At 42.5% G+C, this 23,800-nt stretch overlaps 1 protein-coding gene across 2 annotated transcripts in view; it reads left to right on the top strand.

The window, feature by feature from the left end:
* Nucleotides 1-964: 964 nt before the first annotated feature.
* The window catches only part of AKAP10 (A-kinase anchoring protein 10), a 46,911-nt gene continuing 24,075 nt past the window's right edge, over nucleotides 965-23,800 (top strand). For both annotated transcript variants that reach the window (XM_040245874.1, XM_040245873.1), the window contains exons 1-5: nucleotides 965-2,507; nucleotides 10,408-10,455; nucleotides 12,265-12,447; nucleotides 14,158-14,694; nucleotides 21,999-22,097. In XM_040245874.1, the coding sequence (XP_040101808.1) occupies nucleotides 2,420-2,507; nucleotides 10,408-10,455; nucleotides 12,265-12,447; nucleotides 14,158-14,694; nucleotides 21,999-22,097 (955 nt within the window). In that variant the 5' untranslated portion in view covers nucleotides 965-2,419. The remainder of the gene's footprint in view (nucleotides 2,508-10,407; nucleotides 10,456-12,264; nucleotides 12,448-14,157; nucleotides 14,695-21,998; nucleotides 22,098-23,800) is intronic.

Genomic DNA, 23,800 nt, shown 5'->3' with positions numbered 1-23,800 from the left:
ACTGGGCATTTGGGCCAGTGGAATTTTCTTGTTTATTTTTATATTCTTGTTTTATTTTAACTCTGTTCCTATGTGGATCATCACATTCCAGAAGATCAAATGATAATACTCTTAAAGCTTCCCTAAGCGTATAAACACTTTAAGGGGTGATGATTCAGAAGGCATCTGCTCTGCTAAATAGCATTCATCCCCTTATGCTTGCCCAATAAATAGAGATCTTAACTAGAACATGGGATAAATGGGAATTAGCAGCAGGTTAGGGGTGTGGGGGAGACAGGAGGAAGTGCTACAAGCAGATTTTTGGAGTCCGAGGGACAGTGACTGAAATACTGCCCCTAACCCTTACTAGCCTTGTGATCCTGGGTGGGTTTCATTGAGCCTCTGAGTTATTTGAGTAAATTGGGGGTAATGATGTTAGCCACCTCACAGGGTCTTTGGTAGGGGAGAAGGAGACGGATTGGTGAGACTGTGATTATACATCACTTAGACCCTTGAGAGCACATGATAAGCACTTTATAAATAACGACGGGTATTATTAACTGACTGGGATGCTTTCTGGTCTCGGGAATAAAAACGGCAGAATTTTGGCCTCCAGAGCAGATATCACACTGGAAGGCGCGATAGGACTCAGCTCTTTACGTTGATTCTGTGTTGGAGAAAAGAGGAAGGAGATTTAGAGGGACTGGAGCGCTACCCCTACAACCCTCACGCTCCCCTCCCAGAGATCCTGGAGGCATGCCTTGCACTCCTCGACTTGGACTCCCGAGAGAGGGCGCCGCACTTCCTTGCTTGGAGCGCAGCCGCCTCGCCCTCAGACTCCTGCTGGAAGTCCCTCACCGCTTACACCGACCAAGCCGGGAACCCAGATACCCACCCCCTCCCCACTGGCCCTGGACGTCAGCCCAACTCCCCTTCCCGGAAAAGGGGGGCAGGACCCCGGGTTTCACCCACCACAGACATTAGAGAGTGATTCCCCTGCGCCAGCCTGGGGTCAGCGCCCTTCTGATCAGTGCGGGAGCAGCTCGGACCCCTTGAAGACTCCGCGGTCAGACAGAGGTCCATTCCTAGCACCTGCTCAGGTCAGGGAGGACACACTCGGACGCCCGGAGACGCGGCAGCCTCTTGCTCCTGCCCGGACACTGTCCTTACCCAGGAAGAGGCTTGCCCTTGGCTCTGGAGCCGACTCTCTAGGTCTGAGGTCCCACACACTTCGCCTCTGGTTAGGCCGTGACCTTGTGCAGGTTATCTCTTTGCGCCTGGTTCTCCCACCGACTCCCCAAGGGTCGTCATGTGTCCGGAGAGTTTGGCACCTGCGCAGTGACCTTTCCATACATGTCCGCTGTCGTTACCGCACACGCCCCTGTGGTTTGGTCGCTCAGTCGTGTCTGACTTTGCGACCCCACGCACTGTAGCCCGCCTGGCTCCTCTTTCCATGGGATTCTCCGGGCAAGAATACTGGAGTGGGTTGCCATGCCCTCCACCAGGGGATTTTCCCCACTCAGGCACCAAACCCAAACAAATCTATTAACCTGCTTTGATTATATTGTGACTAGACCCCGGGTTCTAGTCTCAGCACCGACACCCTGAATAACCTTGGCCCAGCTGCCTCTACTCTCTGGACCTCTGTTGCTCTATCACTTGATGGACTTCACAGACTGAAAAACCCATTTATTGATTTGCTACTTTTTCCCAGGCTCCTCCATCGCACACGAGCAAGGCTACTGGGATTCCCAGTTCTGTGGGAGAGGCCCCAAGGGTGGGAGGTTCGTCTCTGCTTCTAGGGTCGAGGGAGGTCAGAGGTTTCTAGGAAAATGGCATTTGAAGGAGGCTGGAAGGATGCTCCTTGGAGTCCGCCCGGTAAATACTGGCGAGGTTTTTATGTTGCTGTCCTTTCAGAGCTGATCGCGTCTTGTAATAAGCCCAACGCCCCTCCTCCACGGCCGAAGTCGCGGGGACAGGTGGTGCCTCGAGCCTGCATCCTGGGACCCAGTCCGCATCCCGAGATCCACGCCAGGGTCCGATCCCTGGGAGCGCGGGGTGCGGGCCACACTCAGCCGGGTCAGGGGCTTGCCAGGGGCCACCCTCGCACCGCCCAGGAACAGGAGAGCCGCGGGGTCCAGGGCCGGGTGCAGGTAGCGCGCGCGTCCCGTGGGCGGCGCGGGCGCGGGCCCCACGGCGGGAGGAGGCCCAGCCGCGGGAGGAGGCGAGGAGGCGTGGCGGGGGGCGGGGTCGACGCGCGGCCTCCCGTGAAGCCCCGCGCGGCGAAGGACCGGAACTCCGGGCGGGCGGCTTGGTAACATGGCGGCGGGAGCTTCCCGCGCGTCTCGGGGAGGCTGCGGGGCCCACACCCGGAAGACGAGTCTCCTTTCTGGCTAGCGCGGCGGCCGCTGCGGACCCGGAAGTCCGGGCCGGTTGCTGAATGAAGGGAGCCGGGCCCTCCCCGCGGCAATCCCCGCGCGCCCTCCGCCCCGACCCGGGCCCCGCCATGTCCTTCTTCCGGCGGAAAGGTAGCGAGGGGCCCGGGGCCGGGCTTGGGGCGGCGGGCGGCGGGCCCTCGGGCAGCGAGGCCTTCGCTTCCGCGCGGTGGGACGGCCTGCGCGCCGGGCCGGCGGGCTTGTGGGAGGGAGCTGGGCCTCCTCGCGGGCGAACGCCGGCCGGTCCCGAAGTGTGTGCCGGGACCCGCTTGGGGCATGCCTTCTGCAGACACACAGCTTTTCGCAGGGGGTGGGGTGGGGTTGGTGCGTTTATACCAGAAAATGGAAATGTATTACGGAAGTCTCGGACTTTTCAGACTATCTAGGGGTTTGTGTCTAAAAGCAACACGTGAAAAAATTGTCTTCTTCAACGAGTGCTCTTTTCCAGTTTCCCCTTTATGGGGGAGGGGGGTTCTGCTGTTGCTAAAATGACATAACTTACGGCTAGAAGTTCCCTAATGAAGAGTCCTTTTGATGACTTAGCAAGTTTACTTGCTACTGGAATCCAAACTTTATAGACAAACTGCTTATATTGATATTTCTGGTTTTCAGTAGTAGTAGCTGCCCAGTTTTTTGAGTAGAGGCAACTTCCTTTTGAGTTTGGGTAAGGTTATTGGCAGTTCGTTACGGGTATGTATCCAGGGTGGACGAGTGTGGATCTTTTGGGATGATAGTGATACTTGTCTCAATTCTTGTTGCTTCAGGGAAAATTTCCCAGACAAATACAGGTTTGGGGAAAGCACTAAACTAAATCAGACTTGGGTTTATGTGACAGGTCTGCTACTAAGTCTGTCATCTGGGACAGAAAAATGTTGACCCACTTTGCTCTCAGCTGAGAATTCGATGATTCCTAAAGACCCCATTCAGCTCTATAAAGAATTCCTTTTAAGTACACACGGAGTTTTAGTAACTGATGCCATGTGATCAGTGAATGAAACCATGATGAATGTATGAAAACCACTCTGAATGAATGAAAGTGATAAAATGGTACAAGGAAGCTGTGTCGGTAAGGTACTTTGGTATGGTTGATAGCTCTCTAATTTGTTTGATAGTGTGGAAATGATTGGTTTGGGGGTTTTTTTTGGGGGGGTAAGGAGTGTTCTACATATAATGGTATAATGAGGCAAATTGCAGGTTGCACATAGCCTGTTGTCTATTTATTCAGCAAATACTTTTGAATATTTGCTCGTTGCCAGGCACTGTGCTAGGCCCTCAGTATTGAGCACTGCACAAGACAAAATCTGTATTTCCAAGGAGGTTGTTGTCTGCTGGGGTAGACAATAAACCTCTCTCTCTCTCTCTGTTTACAAATTGAATAAAGAGTTATGAAAGAGAGAGGTTGAGAGAAGAGACATATTTCGATTTGATGTTAGTCAAAGGCCTCAGCAGACAACCTTGAAACTTAGAGCTGAAGGAACAGCAAGAGGTAATGTATAGAGGCCAGGGAAGAGCATTCCAGGCACAGGGAATAGTGTTCAAAGGCTGGGTGGCAAGAGTTTGGTGTCCTTCAAGAGAGAAAAGAAGCCCACTGTGACTGCAGTTCAGAGAGGTACACAAGGATCAGATGATTCAGAGCTTTGTAGGTCACGGCAAGGTGTTATTCCAAGTGCAGAGACAATATTTTAAAATTTTAAAGAGTGATTTGATCTCATTTTGCTTTGTAAAGATCATTCTAGATGTAGATGTTTTTTGGAGACTGTAGCAAGAATAGAAACTGGAGATGGTCCTATTTAGGGCTCCCATCCAGTTTCTAAATACCATTTTAAAATACCACCTATCTGCCGATGACGCCCAGATTTGGGAATCCAGCTTGGATTTTCTTCCCTGAATCCAGACTCCATATCCAGCTGTTGGTCCACTTTTTACCTCTATGCAATAGATATCTGAGGTTTCCAGGTGGCTCAGCAGTAAAAAATCTACTTGCAGTGCAGGAGATATGGATTCAATCCCTGGGTCAGGAAGATCCCCTGGAGGAGGAAATGGCAACCTACACCAGTATTCTTGCCTGGGAAATCTCATGGACAGGGGAGCCTGGTGGGCTACAGTCCTTGTGGTTGCAAAGAGTCAGACGTGACTGAGTGACTAACGACAACAACAAACAACAATAGGTGTCTAGGAGGTCAACTGATAAACAACTTACTGTATCTAAAATTTCACTTTAGATTTAGCCTTCCTTCATCTGTTTTTCAGTCTCTTGATAAATTGCCTTTCTGGCCTTTTAATTGCTCAAGCTAAAACTTTAGTACTTTCTTCAACCTCTTTCTCTCCTGCTCTATATCTGATCCATCAGCAAATCTTTTAGGTCAACCCCAGAATATAGCCCAAATCCAGTCACTTCTCACCATCCCTGACCGTGAACACCCTGGCATCTCTATTTAGTTTGGGTGGTTAATGAAGTCCTCTGAGGGGTTGTCATTCAGATCTCAGCTTAAATGTCAAGAGGAAGCCGGTTTTATGAAGATCAAGGAAACAGAGTTATTTTGCTTTAGGCTTCAATTTGGTTTCCCTTCCTCCATTTTTGATCCCCCTGGTGTGTTTTCAAACTGCATTATACCACACCTTTGTTCAGATGCCCTCAGTGGTTTCCTGTACATGGCCCTACATAATCTAGGCCCTGTTTCTCCTCTGTGTTCATCTGCTCCCTTTCTCCAGCACTCTTCCATGTATGTTGGCCACCTTGTTAAATACTTCCCACCCCAGGGCCTTTGCACTTGTTCCCTCTGACTGGAAACCTCTTCCTACAGATGCAAGCCTATTTTCTTCCCCCTTCTCCTGCAGGGTTTGATTAATTGACATCTTAGTGAAGGGTTCTCTGACCAGCCTGCTGAAGATTGCAGCCCCCAGCCCCTGCACTCCCTTCCTGTGGCTCTGGTTTTTTTTTTTCCCTGTAGCATTTATCACCATCTGCTGACTCATGTGTTTTATTAGGAAGGAAGCTTACTTTTGTTCATGGCCGTACCCTCAAGTCTAGATCACTGCTTGGGATATAGTTAGGAATTTAGTAAATATCTGTTGAGTAAGTGAATGAAAGTAAGAAAAATTCTAGAAGGTAATAAATGATGTGCAGGGAATTTAAACAATGATACAGGAGCAGCTTACCAGATGGCAGTTTGTATTTGGATAGAGAGGGAAGGCTTGTCTGGGAAGATGGTATTTAAACTGAGGTCTCCATAAGGAAAGAGCCAGCCTTGCAAAGGTGAAAGGAACTGTATTCTTACTGGAGGGAACTGGTAGTACAAATGTCCTGGGGTAGGAATGAGCTGGCTTTGTTCCAGGACGGAGAGAAGGCTGCAGTTTAAGGACGGAGAGAAGAGGGCAATGGGGCGGTCTTGGAGATAGAGAAAGCATGGCTTGAGTAAGTAACTGGAGTGAAGGAAAACTGGGAGAGCTGTGGAAAATTCAGAGCTTGGGGTAGGAAGAATCCACAGTTCTCCTTCAGTTGTTGTGAGTCCATGTGGATCTGTCAAGGAGGCAGTTGGATATACTAATCTGTAGTTCTGGAAAGAGCTCAGAACTTGAGTTCTCTATCTGAATTTAAAAGTATTTTGCATAAATAATGATTAAAGACATAGGACTGGGTGAGATTATCTAGGGAAGACATACAATATATGAATTAGTTACGTTGAAAGGCTAAGCTTCCATGACAGAGACACACGAGTACAATGGCTCAAACAAGATAGGCCTTTATTTCTCTCTGTGTAACAGTCCAGTTCCCTGGTCATCAGGTGGCTTTCCTTCCTGACCATTCAGGGATCATTTTCCTACTATTGTCTTATTCCTCTTTCTCTTAAGGTATATTGCATGTTATAAAGCCAGGTCATAGCCCCTTCTGTCAGCTTTCTGACCCATGATAAGGGAAAAGAGAAGCTTTGGCCAGATACAGGAGTGGAGTGTCTTGAAAGCTAAGAGAAGATAGTATTTCAAAAAGTAGGGAGTATTGTATTTAATGACACTTACAAGGTTGAGGTAAATAGAATAGCAGTTCATTTTGATAACATGGAAGTAATTGATGACTTTTATAAATGTAGTGTCAGTGGAACGGGTTGAGGGGAGAATGTGAAGTGGGGAAAGTAAAAAGAATAACCAAGAAAATTTGCAGTTAAGAGGGAAAAACAAGGCCAATAACTGAAAGGGGCCTTTAGGGTAAGGGGTGGTTTTTGTTGTTATTTTTAAAATAAAAGATGTTTAGCTTGTTTGTCGGCTGATAGAACTCAGTAGAGACAGAGAAAATGATACAGGAAAGAAATGTTACTTGCAGGAGTGGAGTTCTTAGTTGAGATTAAAGCCTGACTGTATCAAGATTTAATTAGGATATGCTGTGGAGAAGGCAATGGCACCCCACTCCAGTACTCCTGCCTGGAAAATCCTATGGGAGGAGGAGCCTGGTAGGCTGCAGTCCATGGGGTCGTGAAGAGTCAGACACGACTGAGCGACTTCACTTTCACTTTTCATTTTCATGAGTTGGAGAAAGAAATGGCAACCCACTCCAGTGTTCTTGCCTGGAGAATCCCAGGGACGGGGGAGCCTGGTGTGCTGCCGTCTATGGGGTCGCACAGAGTCAGACACGACTGAAGCAACTTAGCAGCAGCAGCAGCAGCAGCAGCTGCTGGAAATGGCAATTGGTACAACCACTTGTTTAAAACCTTCAAACAATGCTATGTATTGCTTGCTGCTGCTGCTAAGTCTCTTCAGTCGTGTCTGACTCTGTGCGACCCCATAGACGGCAGCACACCAGGCTCCCCCGTCCCTGGGATTCTCCAGGCAAGAACACTGGAGTGGGTTGCCATTTTCTTCTCCGATATATTGCTTATAAATACATAAATACGTTAAATAGTAAAAGTGTGGATAGAAACCTTAAACGTTCACTTTCTGAAATTGTTTCTCTAGGGAGAAAGGGAATGAGGTCACAGGGACTTTAGTTATACCTGCCATGTTTTATTTCCTTTAAAAATTTTTCTGAAGCAAATATGGTATAATGTTAAGATTTGCTAAACCTGTCTTGCCTCTGTTTTAAATGTTTCATAATAATTTAAAAAAAATACAAGAAGAGTCAGTAGTGCAAAATAAGGTGGTAGAAATAAATGACAATAAATGTAAATAAAGTCTCAATGGATAAAAATCTAGTAAAAGTCCATTGAAAGGAGGACTAAAAAGTAATGACTTGGGATGGATAATAATCGAAAACCCAGCTATTTACCAGAAACACAACAAAAACAAAGACATAGAGAAGTTGAAAATAAATGGATTCAAAGAGAAAAAAGCTTGTGAAGTATTTGAAATACTTTAAAGCATAAAATACTATTAGGGCTAAAAAAAAAAGTCTGTAAAGTATGGTAAAATGAATAAAATACTAGGAAGATAAAATTCTGAACTGGTTTGTACCTAAAATCAGTCTCAAAATACATAAAGTAAAATAAACAGAATTACTAGGAGAGGTCAACAGGTGTGTAGTTGTAATTGAGTTTTAAGAAAATTCTTTTTTGGAAATAAAGAATAGTAATCACAATAAACAGAAATGAATGACCTGGACAATAAAGAGATGGTTATCTTCATATTGGTTTCTTAACCTATACTGTTTAAATGTTAAAAAGAGCATAGGAAACTTAAAAGGATGAGAATATAGATCAGGGTTATACAGACAAAAAGAAAACTAACATAGTCTTCACAGTAGCACACACATGAAAAAAAATGGAAAAGTTTTTCAAGGGAAAGGGAACAAGAGTCATTATTCATAGATAATATGATTGTGTACAGAGAAAGTTTAAGGAAATTTACACATATATTGTTAGAATAAGTATTTGAAATTCAGTTGTATCCCTGTAGCCAGTAAAAATAAAAGACTGAAATCTCTATGGAGTTTACAAAATACAAGTGGACCTAAAAGGAGACCCAAATAAGTAGAGGTATACTATGTTCATGAATAGAAAGACTCAATACCAGAAAGATGTGAACTCTCTCCAAGATTGATCAAGTCAGTGCTTAATGTTTAAAAAGAAATTACCATGAGGGTTTTAGGATCAGGACAAGTAGGTCCTACAATTAATAGGAAAGATAGTTTTGAAAAAAGAATATGATGGAGGGCTTGGCTCTGCCAGAGCCTATTACATAATTAGTAATTACAGCAGTAGGCCCAGAAACAGACCCACGTATGTATGGGAACATAGTATGTAAAAAGTTCCTATTCATTTGGGAAAGATTGGACTAATCAGTAAATTGTGTTTATTATCCCGCTGCCCCCCCCCCCAAAAAAAGAAAAATTAAGACTTCCTCATTATGTACATCAGGGGGTCAGCAAACTTTTTCTGTAAAAAAAAACAGATAGTAAATATTTTAGGCCTTGAAGGCTCTTTGGTCCGCCTCACTCTCCTCTATCCTTGTAGCTATAGGCTATACAGAAACACTATGAAAAACTGGTGGTGGGCTGGACTTGGCCCTTGTGCTGTAGTTTGCTATCCCTTATAGTACAGAAATAAATGCCAGGTGAGTTGAAGCCCAGAATTTGAAAAAGCAAAGTTTGAAATCATACAGAAGAAAATACAGGGGTAAGAAATAAGACTTAGGAAAATTCAATCCACATAATGTAAGTTTGACAACATCAAAATTTAAAGTTTGCATACAGTAAAATATACCTCTAAGGTACTTGGTGGTGGAATCAGTTGTTCTTAGAAGTGGTTTGGAGGTGATCGAGAGACAGTGTGGAAGAATGACTCCCAGAGTTTTGGCCTGAGAAGCTAGTGGGCAGTGGAATCATTTATGAGAGGAGAAGAAGATTGATTTAGGAGCAGGTTTGGGGAAGGATGGTATGTCCCATTTAGGCAGTGGAATTATGGAAGATGGCAGAAAGGTAGTTAACTATGAATTTGAGATCAAAAAGTACTCAGACTAGAGAGAGTACTTTGGGAGTTACAGTATGTCTGTGGTATTGAAAGCCTGAAGAATAGCTGAGATCAGTAAGGAAGTACATACGTACGTGGAGTGGAGAGAAGGGGGACCAATCTTATCTCTGAGAAACTCCCAGCTGGCGGAGAAGTCGGCCAGGGATAAGCTGAGAAGGAGCCCCTGGAAAACGAGGAGTGGGGTTTCACGGAAGCCATGCCAAATTCACGTTTCAAGAGGGAGATGGAGTCAGTTGGCAGATAAGCAGCTGAGGCGGCTGCAAACACCAGTCACCCCAGCACAGGGATGGGTACTGAGAGACGTCGCTGGGAATGTACATGTTGAGTTCTGGTGTATGGAGTGGGAGGTGCCTCTAAGACATTCATTTACACACTTATCTTAATCACACAGTCATTCTGCAGGCTTTTAACCAAGGGTAAGTGTTAGTTGCTCAGTCGTGCCCAACTCTTTGCGACCCCATGGACTGCAGCCCACCAGGCTCCTCTGTCCGTGGGATTTTCCAGGCAAGAATGCTGGAGTGGGTGGCCATTTCCTTCTCCAGGGGACCTTCCTGACCCAGGGATCGAACCCAGGTCTCCTGCACTGCAGGCAGATTCTTTACTGACTGAGCTACAAGGGAAGCCCTAACCAAGGGTAGAAGAGTGATTTCTCTGGTCCCACAGACCAAAGTTGAAATCCTGCCTGTTGAAATGACTCTTTACTAGGTCATAAGAATGACCAGGTTTTGTACATCAAGGAAATTGAGACCCCGAGAATTAAAGTAACTGGTCCAGGATCACATGGGAGAGCCCAAATTTGAACCTAGGTGTCCTGACCTCATCTCTCCTTAATCACTCGGCCTTCTTGATCAAATGCCATTCAGAGGTCACTTCTAAGGGATACTTCCCCTGACAGCTGCCCTGCCCTGCTCCAGGGCGGCTCGCCCTTTTGTGTAGAACTTTGTACACACTCACCTATTGGAATAGAGCTGGCCTGAGTTTTAGTGGAGGGGGCATTTGGCTGAAGAAGTTGATCATGCTGCCCTCCTCTCTTCCAGTGAAAAGCAAAGAGCAGGAGAAGACCCCAGATGTCAAGTCAGTCAAAGGTGAGTCAGCACTTCGCAGTTAGGAGCTCTTTAATCCTGTTGCATTCTCCCTTCTTGTTGGTTGTCTCTGCCTTCTTTTATAATTACTCATGATTGTGACTTATTTCCCTGTTAGTTGGTGTATCTTTCAACACCCAGCATATGCTAGGCTTTTACTGAGCATTCATTGGCTGTCCTGGTGATTCCAGGGAACCAGTGTCCTCCTCGCTAATCACACATTTCAGTGATTCCCTAAAAGCAATTGATTTACTTTATTTTAAAAAACTGAAAGCAAAAAATACTCTTTACTGAGCAGTCTGACCACTAACTTATAAAGCCTGGTTTTCTGAGGTTTATCTGGGATCTGGATGCTTACTGTTTTCACTTTATTACTTTGAACGAATGGCCCTAATTTAAAATTTATTCAGAGTTCTTTATTGGAATCAATATATTGTCCTTATTTGTAGGTAAGAGCCTGCTTTTTTTAAGACTGTAATCTTGGCTGTAGTTTTGACTAATTTCATTATGTCAATGTACAAAAATTTTGGAATGGGAAAATTGTAATGAAAATTACATCCATGTCCATGGTATATAATTTTCATAGATGTAATTTATTTATACAAATACTGTAGATTGATATTCTTTAGATTTTTCTTTTAAATGTTTGCATGTTGTGTGGCTAGCATTGAGTGTTAACTCCACATGCTCAATTTGTGAGAGGAACACTGATTATAATTTAAGAGATTTGTAAGATTAGGGAATAAGTAGGGTACCTCACAGCCTTATTCTTTGCTTGTTTCTGATAATTTAAAGTCAGGTGGATTCCGTGTGGGTTCAGTGCAATAAACCAAAACCTCTTAAAGACCTTTCATGAGAGTCTTCTGATATTTGTGTGGAATAAGTGGGATGAGTGGAATTTTAATTCAGCTGTAGCAATTAATTCATAGGGTTACTTTGACCATGTGAATTTGATGAGTTCCTCTTTATCCTGAAGTCAACAGGATATTAATATTTCTTTAGGCTACAAAAGAAAATATATTTTGTGAATTTTTAAGTGTGCTTTATCTTTAAGCAGCTTGAACTTTGATCAGTTTTTATTAGATGGTGAAATTTTGTTACTCAGTTAAAAATAAAATAAGCATACTTATTTTGTTACTCAGTTAAAAAGTAAAAAGTAAACAGAATTGTGTTACTCAGTTAAAAAATAAAATAAGCAATACTGAAGAGTATTGTTCTAATTCTTTTGATAATCTAAAATTTTATTTTGGAATTTAATTTGTCACTTGCCAGCAAGCTAGGATTAAGAAATTGAAAAAGGTCCATATTTCGAGATGTTTGCTGCCTTTGGTACGCTGCTGCTGCTGCTGCTGCTGCTGCTAAGTCACTTCAGTCGTGTCCGACTCTGTGTGACCCCAGAGACGGCAGCCCACCAGGTTCCCCTGTCCCTGGGATTCTCCAGGCAAGAACGCTGGAGTGGGTTGCCATTTCCTTCTCCAATGCATGAAAGTGAAAAGTGAAAGTGAAGTCGCTTAGTCGTGTTGGACTCCTAGAGGTCCTCAAAGAGAACTTTCTCAGAGAAAGATCTCTCTTCTAAGTTCTACTTTTGGCACAGTATTTTGAGAGTTGTATATAAGTAATAGAGAGTTTCTTTCAATTTTCTGCTGCTTGGTTAATTGACCTTTTCCGTAAGAATTTTTTGTTGAGTGTATATGCTTACTCAAGAGAGGTGTTACAAAATCTAATTTTTAAAGTTCCTTAAAGCCCTTTGAGGAGACAGTTTTAGACTATCAAATTGTGTTTAATTTTTAACAATTTTTTGAAAAATTATAGCTTCAATATCCGTACATTCCCCACAAAAAAGCACTAAAAATCATGCCTTGCTGGAGGCTGCGGGACCAAGTCATGTTGCAATCAATGCCATTTCTGCCAACATGGACTCCTTTTCAAGTAGCAGGACCGCAACACTTAAGAAACAGCCCAGCCACATGGAGGCCGCTCACTTTGGGGACCTGGGTGAGTGACTCTCAGTTTTTGTTAACTTCTAGGAGGAGGGATTTGAGTATAAAATGTGAAGTTCCTGCCAGAGGATACTGACCCATATTGCCTGGGGCTTTGAAAAAAAATATTTAAACTGGACTAACAGCTAGTGTAATGGATGGCTCCATATTGTCCTTCTGTAAAGATAAAAAAGCATGCCCAGTAGAATAATGGGCCATTTCCAGAAGAAGAAATACATTTGGCCACTGAGTGTGTGAAAAGGATGCCTCACTGCACTAATACTCAGTGCAGTGTGAATTAAAATAATGAGTTTATGTTCTCCCAACACATTAGCAAGTATTTAAAGCTTGATAATTGGAATGTTAATGCAGATGCAGAGAAATAGCCACTCCTATTTACACATAGCTTGGATGAATCTCAAGGGAATTATATTGAGAGAATATATTCAAGACAGTTCTTGAAATGACAAAATGATAGACATGAAGAACAGGTAGATGAGTATTGGCCAATGGTTAGGGATGGCAGCTGGTTATAAAAGGCCTCACAAAGGGATCCTTGTGTCACTGGAGCTGTTCTCTGTCTTGATGTTTATACAAATCTACTCACATGATAGAAACACGGAGAACTAAATGCGCATACAGTGAGTACTGGTGAAACTGGGGAAGTCTGGATAAGACGGATGAATTGTGTCGGGGTCTTAGTGGGATCTTGATACCGCAGGGAGACGGGGCATGTGTATGTTAGTCACTCAGTCGTGTCCAACTCTTTGTGACCCCACGGACTGCAGCCCGCCAGGCTCCTCTGTGGAATTCTCCAGGCAAGAATACTTGAGTGGTTTGCCATTTCCTTCTCCAAGACTGGGTAAAGGGTACTTAAAATTAAGTCTTTCAGAGGCTCAAGATTTCCTGAAGTTCATTAAGAGATGTTGACAACAATGAACCAGTTAACACTGAAGTCAGGACAGTCGGCAGGGGTGGTACATGAAGTGCTTCAGAAGAAACAATAAAGGGTGAAGAAAGGCCCTTTTGAAAAGCAGATGAGGCCCTCAGTTAATTTTATCAAAATGAGTCTCTCTGTGTCGTGCTGTGAAAGTTAATATTTTCTTAGTTTCTTCTTTCTTCTAATAATTAGCTTGTGTTTATAGTCATAACCTAAATTTAGTTAAATGTGAAATAAACTTTGTTTTATTAACTTTGGTTTTATTTTTCAAGATAAAATCCCAGATCTAACTATTCTGTTATAAATGAGGCTAAGAGTTCATAACATCTTTCTAGCTATATCCACAGTTTTTCCTCAGGATAAGGTCCTAGAAATAGAGTTACTGGATTGAAAATTACCCTGATGGCTAAGACTTTGCTGTCTGTTACTGAATCCTCCAAAAAGATTTTGTCATTTAACGTTTTTCATCATCTGTTTTGCTATGCCCTTGTTAGTTCTTGTTATTTTTTTTAAACCCATCTTTCAGTTTGATAGGCAAAAATGGTATGTATTAATTTGCTTTCCTGAGATTTTTAATGAGATTGAACTTTTAAAATATTTTTATTGGTCTTTTTTTCCTTTGGAACTGGTATTATAAGATTTTTTTCCCTTAAGAATTTACATGATTTGAATTGCCATGAAAAGAAATACAAGGATTAATCGAGTAACAAAGACCCTTCTAATAATTTAAATAAACTTTAGCGGTTGTTATCTGTTATTGAACTGCTAACTCTTTTCTTCCTTTAGGCAGATCTTGTCTGGACTACCAGACTCAGGAGGCCAAATCAAGTCTTTCAAAGACCCTTGAGCAAGTCTTGCATGACACCGTGGTCCTCCCTTACTTCATTCAATTCATGGAACTTCGGAGAATGGAGCATTTGGTTAAGTTTTGGTTGGAGGCTGAAAGTTTTCACTCCACAACTTGGTCCCGAATAAGAGCACACAGTCTGAACACGGTGAAGCAGAGCTCATTGGCTGAACCTGTCTCTCCATCTAAAAAGCCCGAAACCACAGCAGCTTTTGTAACTGAGTCTCTTAACAGGAGGTTGGAGGATTCTGGCTCAGCCCAGCTGGAAGGAATTGACTTAAATAATAGAACTAGCAACTCCCAGAACCACTTGCTTTCCCAGGAGAGTGATAGTGCCCATTCGCTCCACCTGGAGACAGCCAGGACAGGAACTCATCGGGGCTCCCTGGAAACCCAGGAGTCCTCCAGGCTCATGGTAGCCAGTAGAAGTAGTCCGTCTTCTCCACTGAAGGAATTATCAGGAAAATTAATGAAAAGTAAGTGTGTGGTGTTGTCTCTCTTTATCCTGTTTTTGTTTTTACAATCTATTTAGGGGCTTCCCTGGTGGTCCAGTGGCTAAGATTGCAGGAACCAAATGCAGGGGGCCTGCGTCCGATCCCTGGCTGAGGAGCTAAAGATCCCACATGCTACAATAAGATCTGTTGCAGCCAAATAGATAAAAATAAATATATTTTTAAAAATCTACTTACAAAGTGGAACTTGAATGGGGATTAAAAGGGTAAGAGTAATTTTCTCCCAAATTTAGGAGTTTTAGAATAGGATTGTGTATGAAAAAAGAACAGAAGGGCCGACCCCCTAAGAAAAAGAAATAAGAATTAACAAATGAAGAAGGGTCCAGGGTCATCACAGATTTTGAAATCAAATCCTTATCCAGAAAGGCTAATGTCAACCTCAGTCTTAGTTTTCTTGCTCTCTTACTGAACTTTCAGGTAAAGTTATTTGTTAATTGACAGCAGGCAGCATTAATCAGGTTCTGTGTCAGGGGCTGTACTTGAATTTCACGGAGTAGTCACAGCAGCCCTGTGAGGTAGGCAGTCACCCATTTTACATGTGAGGAAGCTATGGCTTGGAAAGGTCGGGGAACCTGCCAGGTCGTACACCAGGCAGGACCTGCACTTCAAGTCCTGGCGTCTGGACTGCTGCTCATCTTTTCTTTTTTCTTCTCTATTAGCTTGAAAGCTACACACTTCATTTTTCAGTTATCCTGGAATTCTGATTAGACAGCTTCCAACCCATTGTCATCATCTTCTCTTTTATCTTCTCTTTTTTTTCCTACTAAGCCTTTATTAAGGCAGTTTTTTTTTTTTCTTTTTTAAGGTTCACAGCAAAATTGAGGGGAAGCTACAGGTATTTCCTATACACCCTTTGCCCCTGAACATGCATTCCTTTTTTATTTTTCCTTGTGTGCTTTTTTTCTTTTTTTTCCTACTAAGCCTTTATTAAGGCAGTTTTTTTTTTTTTTTTTAAGGTACACAGCAAAATTGAAGGGAAGCTACAGGTATTTCCTATACACCCTTTGCCCCTGAACATGCATCGACTTCCCCATTATCAACATCCCCACCAGAGGGAAACACTTGTTACAACCAGGGTACTTACTGGGGGCATCACAATTACCCAAAGTTTACTTTTGGGTTTACGCCTGGTGTTAACATGTTTTGTGAGTTTGGGGAAGTGTATTACTACTTGTAACCATCATTGTGATACCAGGCAGAGCATTTTCACTGCCCTGAAAACCTGTGTGCTCTACCAGTTTATATACCCACTCATTTCACTCTGGCCACCACTAATCTTTTGCCTGCCTCCATAGTTTTGCATTTTCTGTAATGTCACATACTTAGAATGTAGTGTAGTATGTAGCTTTTTCAGATTGGTGGTAACATCTTCAGATCTTTAAGTTAGTTGATTCTTAAAATGGATCTAAACTGCTCTTGAATCAGTCTTTTAAATTGTTATTTTAATCTAAAAGTTTGAAAATTCTTCCATTTCTAGAAATATTTTTCTTCAGGTTTGCCTGGTCATTTTTTAGTTTCTTGTTCCTTTATCCCTCTGTCCTACTTTTGACCCCATTTTTTATTTATTAAATTTATTAAACACGTATTCAGTATCTCATAACCCTGGTGCCTATAGCTTTTGTGTATCTTGATTCACGGTTTGTTTCTGCAGGTTCACACTTCTGGTAGGCTGTGGTTTTAGTGGGTTTCGGCTGTGAATACATATGTCTTTGAATTTTATCTTTGGTAATTCTTCAGGGACTCTAATTAGATTGGGTTCTTTGTGAGTGTCTTTGCATTTGCTTTTGCCAGGCATCCAGGACCCACTTCATTGCTACCCTAGTATCACTGAAAACTAAGTTTCTATCTTGCGGGGGGGAGGGGTGGGTGTCTAAGTTTCAGTCTTGGGGTGGGGGGGGTGTCTGCCCTTTTAGGGGGGTGTGTGTGTGTCTGCCCTCTTGGGGGGGTGTGGGGGTGTGTGTGTGTGTGCCCTCTAGGGCTGTGTGTGTGTGTGCACGTGTGTGTGTGCACGCGCGTGTGTGCGTGCCCTCTAGGGCTGTATGTGTGTGTGTGTCTGTCTGCCCTCTAGGGCTATGTGTGTGTGTGTCTGTGTCTGCCCTCTTAGGGCCTCCTGCCCTCTTAACGGCCGCGTGTGTGTGTGTGTTTCAGGCCCTACCTCTTAGGGCCTTCCGTGTGTGTGTGTTTCAGGCCCTGCCTCTTAGGCCCTTCCGTGTGTGTGTGTGTGTGTCTGTGTCTGTGTGTGTGTTTCTTCAGGCCCTGTGTGTGTCTGTGTGTGTTTTTTTTCAGGCCCTGCCTCTTAGGGCCTTCCGTGTCTGTGTGTGTCTGTGTGTGTGTGTGTTTTCAAGCCCTGCCTCTTAGGGCCTTGTGTGTGTGTGTGTGTTTCAGGCCCTGCCCTCTTAGGGCCTTGTGTCTCTGTGTGTCACTCAGTCTTGTCCAGCTCTTTGAGACACCATGGACTGTACACTCTTAGGGCCTTCTGCCTGGTTTGGGTCTAATTTCTACCCTGTTTGGGTCCCGGGCAGCTGCCCTTGAAAGTACAAGCCTCATGTCTCATGGGGGTTGTGGGCTTTCTCGGGTAAATGCCCTCTCTCTCTCGTGCTTTTGCCCATCTTGATTTGGACTGGCTCCTACAGTCCACAGTTCCTTATCTGCAGTCGAGAAATCCAGAAAGCTTTGCCTATCACAAGTTATTTTTTAAATGAACAGAAGTTGACCTGAAAGGGTATATATAAGCTTATTATAGCTCATAGTTGATATGAATAGCATCATGAACATGGTTGTCTCACATGCTGCTGGGGAATTCAAGTGGTGTAGCTTTGTAGTGAGTCTTAAAATTGGGTAGTTTGAGTCCTCCAAGTTTGTTCTTTTTCAAAGTTTTTTCTTCCCCCAAGTTCTTTTTCAAAGTTGTTTTTTCGTTTCTAGGTTCTTATATATTTTATATAAATTTTAGAATAAGCTTGTCTATATCTACAAGAAACCCTGTTGAGATTTTAATTAATTAATTGGAGGGTAGTTACAATATGGTTTGGTTTTGGCCATACATCAACATGAATCAGCCATGGGTGCACATATGTTCCCCTGTCCTGAACCCCCCTCCCACCCCACTCCCCACCCCATCTCTCTGGGTTGTCCCAGAGCACCGGCTTTGAGTGCTCTGCTTCATGTATCAAACTGGCAATGGTCATCTATTTTACATATAGTGATATACATGTTTCAGTGCTATTCTCTCATAGCATCCCACCCTCGCCTTCTCCCACAGAGTCCAAAAGTCTGTTCCTTACATCTGTGTTTCTTTTGCTGCCTTGCATATAGGATCATCATTACCATCTTTCTAAATTCCATATATATGCATTAATATACTGTATTGCTGTTTCTCTTTAACTCACAATGCGGTAAGATTAGATGTCAGCTACAGGGAAAAAACTATAAAAAACACAAACATATGGAGGCTAAACAGCACTCTTCTGAATAACCAGCACATCACAGAGGAAATCAAAATATGCATAGAAACAAATGAAAATGAAAGCACAACAACTTAAAACCTATGGGATTCAGTAAAAGCAGTGCTAAGAGGAAGGTTCATAGCAATACAAGCCTGCCTCAAGAAATAAGAAAAACATCAAATAAGCTACTTAACTTTACACCTGCTGAGATTTTTTTTATTGGAATTGCATTCAACCTATGGGTCAGTTTGGAGAGAATTTACGTTCTTAGCTGTATTGAGTCTTAAAACCCACAGATTGAATCTGCTCCATTTACCTACCTCTTTGATCGCTCTCTTTTGCGTTGTATGGTTTTCAGTGTACAGATCCTTAATGTTTTGTTATTCCCTCTTTTCTGGTACTATTGCAGATAGTATGTTTAAAAAGTTTTTGTTTCTGTAGTTTTTTTATTGCTGGTATATAGAAATATGATTGACTTTTATATGTTGACCTTCTGTTCTGTGGCCTTAATTTACTCATTATTTCTAGGAGCTTTTGTGTAGATTGCCTGAGATTCTTGTCTTCTCCCTGATCTTAGAAAGCACTCAGGCTTTCACCATAAAGTGTGAAGTTAGCTATGGGATTTTGTAAATGCTCTTTATCAGGTTGATGAAGCTCCCTTCTCTTAAAAGTTTACTGAGAGTTGTTTAAAAGATTACAGATAACTGTTTAAATCATGAATGGTGTTGAATTTTCTCAAATGTTTTTTCTGTGTCATTTAATATGACCATGTGGTTTTCCTTCTTTTGTCTGAGGGATTATATCGATTAAAAAAAAAAAGTACTGAATAAGCTTGCATTCCCAGAGTAAGCTTCATTTGCTTGTGGTGTATTAGTCTGTTTATGCTGCTGGACTTGATTTTCTAATATTTTGTCAAGCATTTTTGCACCTGTGTTTATGATGGATATTGGTCTATAGTCTTCTTACACTGCTTTTGTCCAGTTTTGGTATCAGTAATTCTGGCCATGTAAAATGAGTTGTCATTTCATGGAAAACAGCTGGCAGTGTTGTTCCCCAGTGATAAAATGTAAGTTTTCAAGTGAGATGTCGAATTTGAAAAACTTCTGTTCACTACCACATGCTTTGATAGCTTTAAGGAGTGTTCTGAAAAGATCATTGGTTATATTAATGCTGTGATTTCTTTTTTTATACTGTATGATGCAATTTATCAACATTTGTAAGATCTTCATAAGTTAGTGAACCAATATTTTTTAAAATGCTTGAAAATATATGATACTATAAAAGCACTCATTAGTTAAAAACTCTTTAAACATGGTACATAGACCAGTAGATTCTAATGTAACAGACTATAACCAGTTTATTAATTTGGTTTCTGATTCTACATTCTGATTAACTTTTAAGAAACTACCACTTTTCAAGTTTTGGATATAGTATCAAAGAAGAATGCTTCCCAGGTGGCTCAGTGGTAAAGAATCTGCCTGCCAATACAGGAGACACAGGTTCAATCCCTGAATCCAGAAGATCCTCTGAAGGAGGAAGTGGCAACCCACCCAGTATTCTTGCCTGGAAAATCCCATGGACAGAAGAGCCTGGGGGGGGCATAGTCCTTGGGGTTATGACTGAGTACACACAAGGAGGATCAAAGAAGAATATAACCACAGTTATTTCAGAAAGCTATTAAAATACTCCTTTTCACAGCTCTGAGGCCAGATATTCTTGATATAAAGAAAACCATTTCTCTGTTCACACCAAAGCAGTGTCTGTCCAAAATCAAGCAGTTCTCCATTCTCATTGGATTGTAACCTAGTGTCCATTCTCACACTACCAGGAGTTAGTACTGACCCTGCAGGTTAAAGGCTCAGTTCACAGCAGTGTCCCCCACTTCAGATGCCAATCATGGGTCCCAGGTTGTCACCTGTACGTCAGATTCCCACTACCTCTTCCTTTTTTGTTAATTTGCTGTCAAGGCTCAAAGAACTTAGGGAAACACATTACATATGTTTAGTGATGGAAAAGGATATTATAAAGGAGGAAAATAGCTTCCAGATGAAGAGGTCATGGAGTGAAGTCCAGAAGGATCCCAAGTGCAGGAGCTTCTGTCTCTGTGGGGTTGGGGCGATCTCCCCTCTGGCACATGGACACATTGATGTACCCAGAAGCTCTCTGAGCTGCTTCATTCAGGGTTTTTATGGTGTCATCACGTAGGCATGATTGATTAAATCATTAGCTGTTGGTGATTGGCTTGGTGGTCCACAACCCCCTCCACTCTCCCTGGAGGTTGGGGAGTGGGGCTGGAGTTCTGGTTCCTTCTCTGGCAACCAGCTGCCTCTCTGCACAAGTCACTTGGTGTCCATAAACTTTTCCTGTGGTTGAAAGAGGTTTATTATGATTAACAAATGAGGCTCCTCTGGCCCCTACTGCAACTCAGGAAGCTGCAAGGGTTTTAGGAACTCTGTGCCAGGAACCAGGACAGAAATTGTACATACACACATGTATACACATAGGCTTCCCTTGTGGCTTGGATGGTAAAGCATCTGCCTACAATGCAGGAGACCCTGGATTGGGATGATCCCCTGGAGAAAGAAGTAGCAACCCTCTCCACTCTTCTTGCCTGGAGAATCCCATGGACAGAGGAGCCTGGCAGGCTGCAGTCCATAAGGTCATGACTCTGCAACTAACTCAACAACACACACACACATTATATCTACCTATCTATCTATCTATATATATATATATACACACACACACACACACAATAACATATATAATATACATACATTTCTTCTCATATCCTGATAGCACTATATATATTTGACCCAAATAAAAAAGCACAACAGATTGAATGCCAAAGCAGATATGAGAATCTTAACAGTTTGCTATCAAGAAAAATAGAGTTGCAAAAATATAAAATGATACCCTCTTATTAATTTTTTCAGTTTGGGAAATAGTTATTTTTTTTTAATGGTGTTTATGTTAACTTTTAACAGATTTAATGTTGTTCATTTAAACTGGATAATTTTTTCTCATCTTAATTTTCAATACCTTACTATCTATAGGTAAAACTCAGATAAATGGAAGCTCAGTAATTTTTAAGATTGCAAAGTCCCAAGACAGAAAGTTTGAGACTCACTGTTTTAACCTTCCAGGGTTGTTGAAGGTCAGATGAATGTATTTGTGGATGTGAAATTTGGTAAAATATTTTCAACATGCTGCTGCTAACTCGCTTCAGTCGTGTCCGACTCTGTGCGACCCCATAGATGATGGCAGCCCACCAGGCTCCCCCATCCCTGGGATTCTCCAGGCAGGAACACTGGAGTGGGTTGCCATTTCCTTCTCCAGTGCATGAAAGTGAAAGTGAAGTCGCTCAGTCGTGTCTGACTCCTAGCGACCCCATGGACTGCAGCCTACCAGGCTCCTCCGTCCACGGGATTTGCCAGGCAAAAGTACTGGAGTGAGTTGTCATTGCCTTCTCCGATTTTTAGCATGGATTTGTAAATTACTTGAGCCCCCTCTGTGTAAATCCTTCAGGTTCCAACTTTGGAGAGGAGATATGGAAAGAGGGTGTGTGAGAATAAATATTTGCTGTTTCTCATGAACTTGTTAGCTGTGGGAAGGGCAGGGGGCTTGCTCATAAGTCCTCTGCTCCACCAACCAAAGGATGTAAAAGCAACTTTGTGACAGAGGCTTGTTTTGTCCTAAGTTTATTTACTTGTGTATTTGTGTGTGTGCTTGGGTCCACAGCAAAGCCTTGCTGTTGGTGAATATGTTCCATTACTGGTGCAAGTTGCTTTTTGGTTTTGAAATTGTCGCTGTCTTCCCTTGCAGGTATAGAACAAGATGCAGTGACTACTTTTACCAAATACATATCTCCAGATGCTGCTAAACCGATACCAATTACAGAAGCAATGAGAAATGACATCATAGGTAAGCAGTGCTTGAAGCTATGGCCAAAAAAAAAAAAAAGCCTCTTTTTGGTTATTGAGAGAATTTTTCATGAATATGAAATTCAGCATCTCCCTTCCATGTCTTGTTTTCAGTGTACATTATTGTATCTGACTGTTGCTCACTTAAAAAGTTTCCCTCTTACTCATTATTATTAGTTTTTTATTTGAAAAATAGTAGCACATGTTTGCTTGAGTACTTACTGTGTCCCAGACAATATTCTAAGCACTTCCCTTGAACAAACTCATATAATCTTCTAAAGAACCTTTTAGCATAAATAGTTATTATTTTATAAGTGAGGAAGCACAGAGAAGGTAACAGCTGCCAGTGCACACCTGCTGTCTATAACATTTGTGCTCGATAAGGCTCAGGCATGGCAGAGTTAGGCTTTGAAACCAGACCTTACCTGGTAGGCTGTTTGGCAGTGTTTTTCAGGCTACAGATTAGGACCAGTCTCCTCTTAGGTCTTCACCACCACCACCCCCCCTTCCAAAAAAAGACTAGAAAATTCAAAGTGCTTCACAGTAGTAAAGGCAAACAAACAGCACTTCTGAAAATGGTTTCTTTTTTCCATCGTGCATAGGTATATAAATTTTTCTGTCAGTCGTAATTTTTAAAATGTTTGAAAGCTTTTACTATGTTGTATCAGAAAGGCCTCAAGTATGCCTATAGTCACAGATAAAAGTGGTTCATTATACATTGAATAGATATTTATTATATTCCTATTAAGTCCCAGTACTCAGTTTTGAGTTTTTGATCACAAAAATTAAGTGTTTTGATTTATGAAGTATAGCCTGTTATTCCTCTCCTAGCGGGTTCTTCCCAGCGTGGGGCTCTTTGGGTCTTTACTCATTATCTGGGGACAGCAGATCCCCTCCTCGGTCTCAGCTAAGCTTCTTCGGTCAGTCACCACACTCCCAGTGCACACCTTCTGTCTGCGTCAGGCTGACAGGTGCTGCCCATGTGTTTCCCTTTTCCTCTCCCACACAGACGCCTGTAACACACGGGCCTTGTGGCTGTTGGTGGCTTGTACCCATCTGCTTCTATTTTGGAATTTTCAACAGTTTCATTCCAAGTGTCGTGGAATTTGGGGGTTTTCTATGTCATTCCTCTTTCTATGTGAAAATTTGTTGCTGCCATTTTCTAGACTTCCCAAGACCACCTGTGCCTAATGATAACTGTTAGGTGTCTGAACAGATTAGAATGTGCCTGTGTTGGAAATCGTTCGCTAGCAGTTCCTTTAGGTGTTTGTACCAATTGATAACTAACCTGTCTGGGGTAGCTGAGAAAAGGAGAGAGCTTTTGATGAAGAGAAAATTCTTTTTCATAAATCTGTAGTTCCTTAGGTTACCATCCTAGAAATAGAATTGCTGATTGAAAGGGTATGTTCATATTTTGAGGGATGGGGATACGTTCATTTTTAAAGCTTGTGCTAGAAACTGCCAGTTTATATGCCCACTAATGCAAGGGTCAGTTTGCCCATGCCCATGCTCAAGTGTGTGTATCATTAAACAGTTAAGCATATGGATTGTTAAAACAATTTTGTGCCAATTTACTAGACAAAAGGTGATATGCTTCATTATTGTAATCCATTATTATATTTCCTTGGTTACTAGCGAGCATGCATATGTTTTTAAATTGGCCATTTTATATTTGTCCTTCAGTGAATTTTCTTTTCCTGTCCT

The sequence above is a fragment of the Oryx dammah genome, unplaced genomic scaffold (assembly GCF_014754425.2).
Source record: "Oryx dammah isolate SB20612 unplaced genomic scaffold, SCBI_Odam_1.1 HiC_scaffold_8, whole genome shotgun sequence".
NCBI classification, from domain to species: domain Eukaryota; kingdom Metazoa; phylum Chordata; class Mammalia; order Artiodactyla; family Bovidae; genus Oryx; species Oryx dammah.
This window is presented reverse-complemented; position numbering and strand designations above follow the sequence as displayed.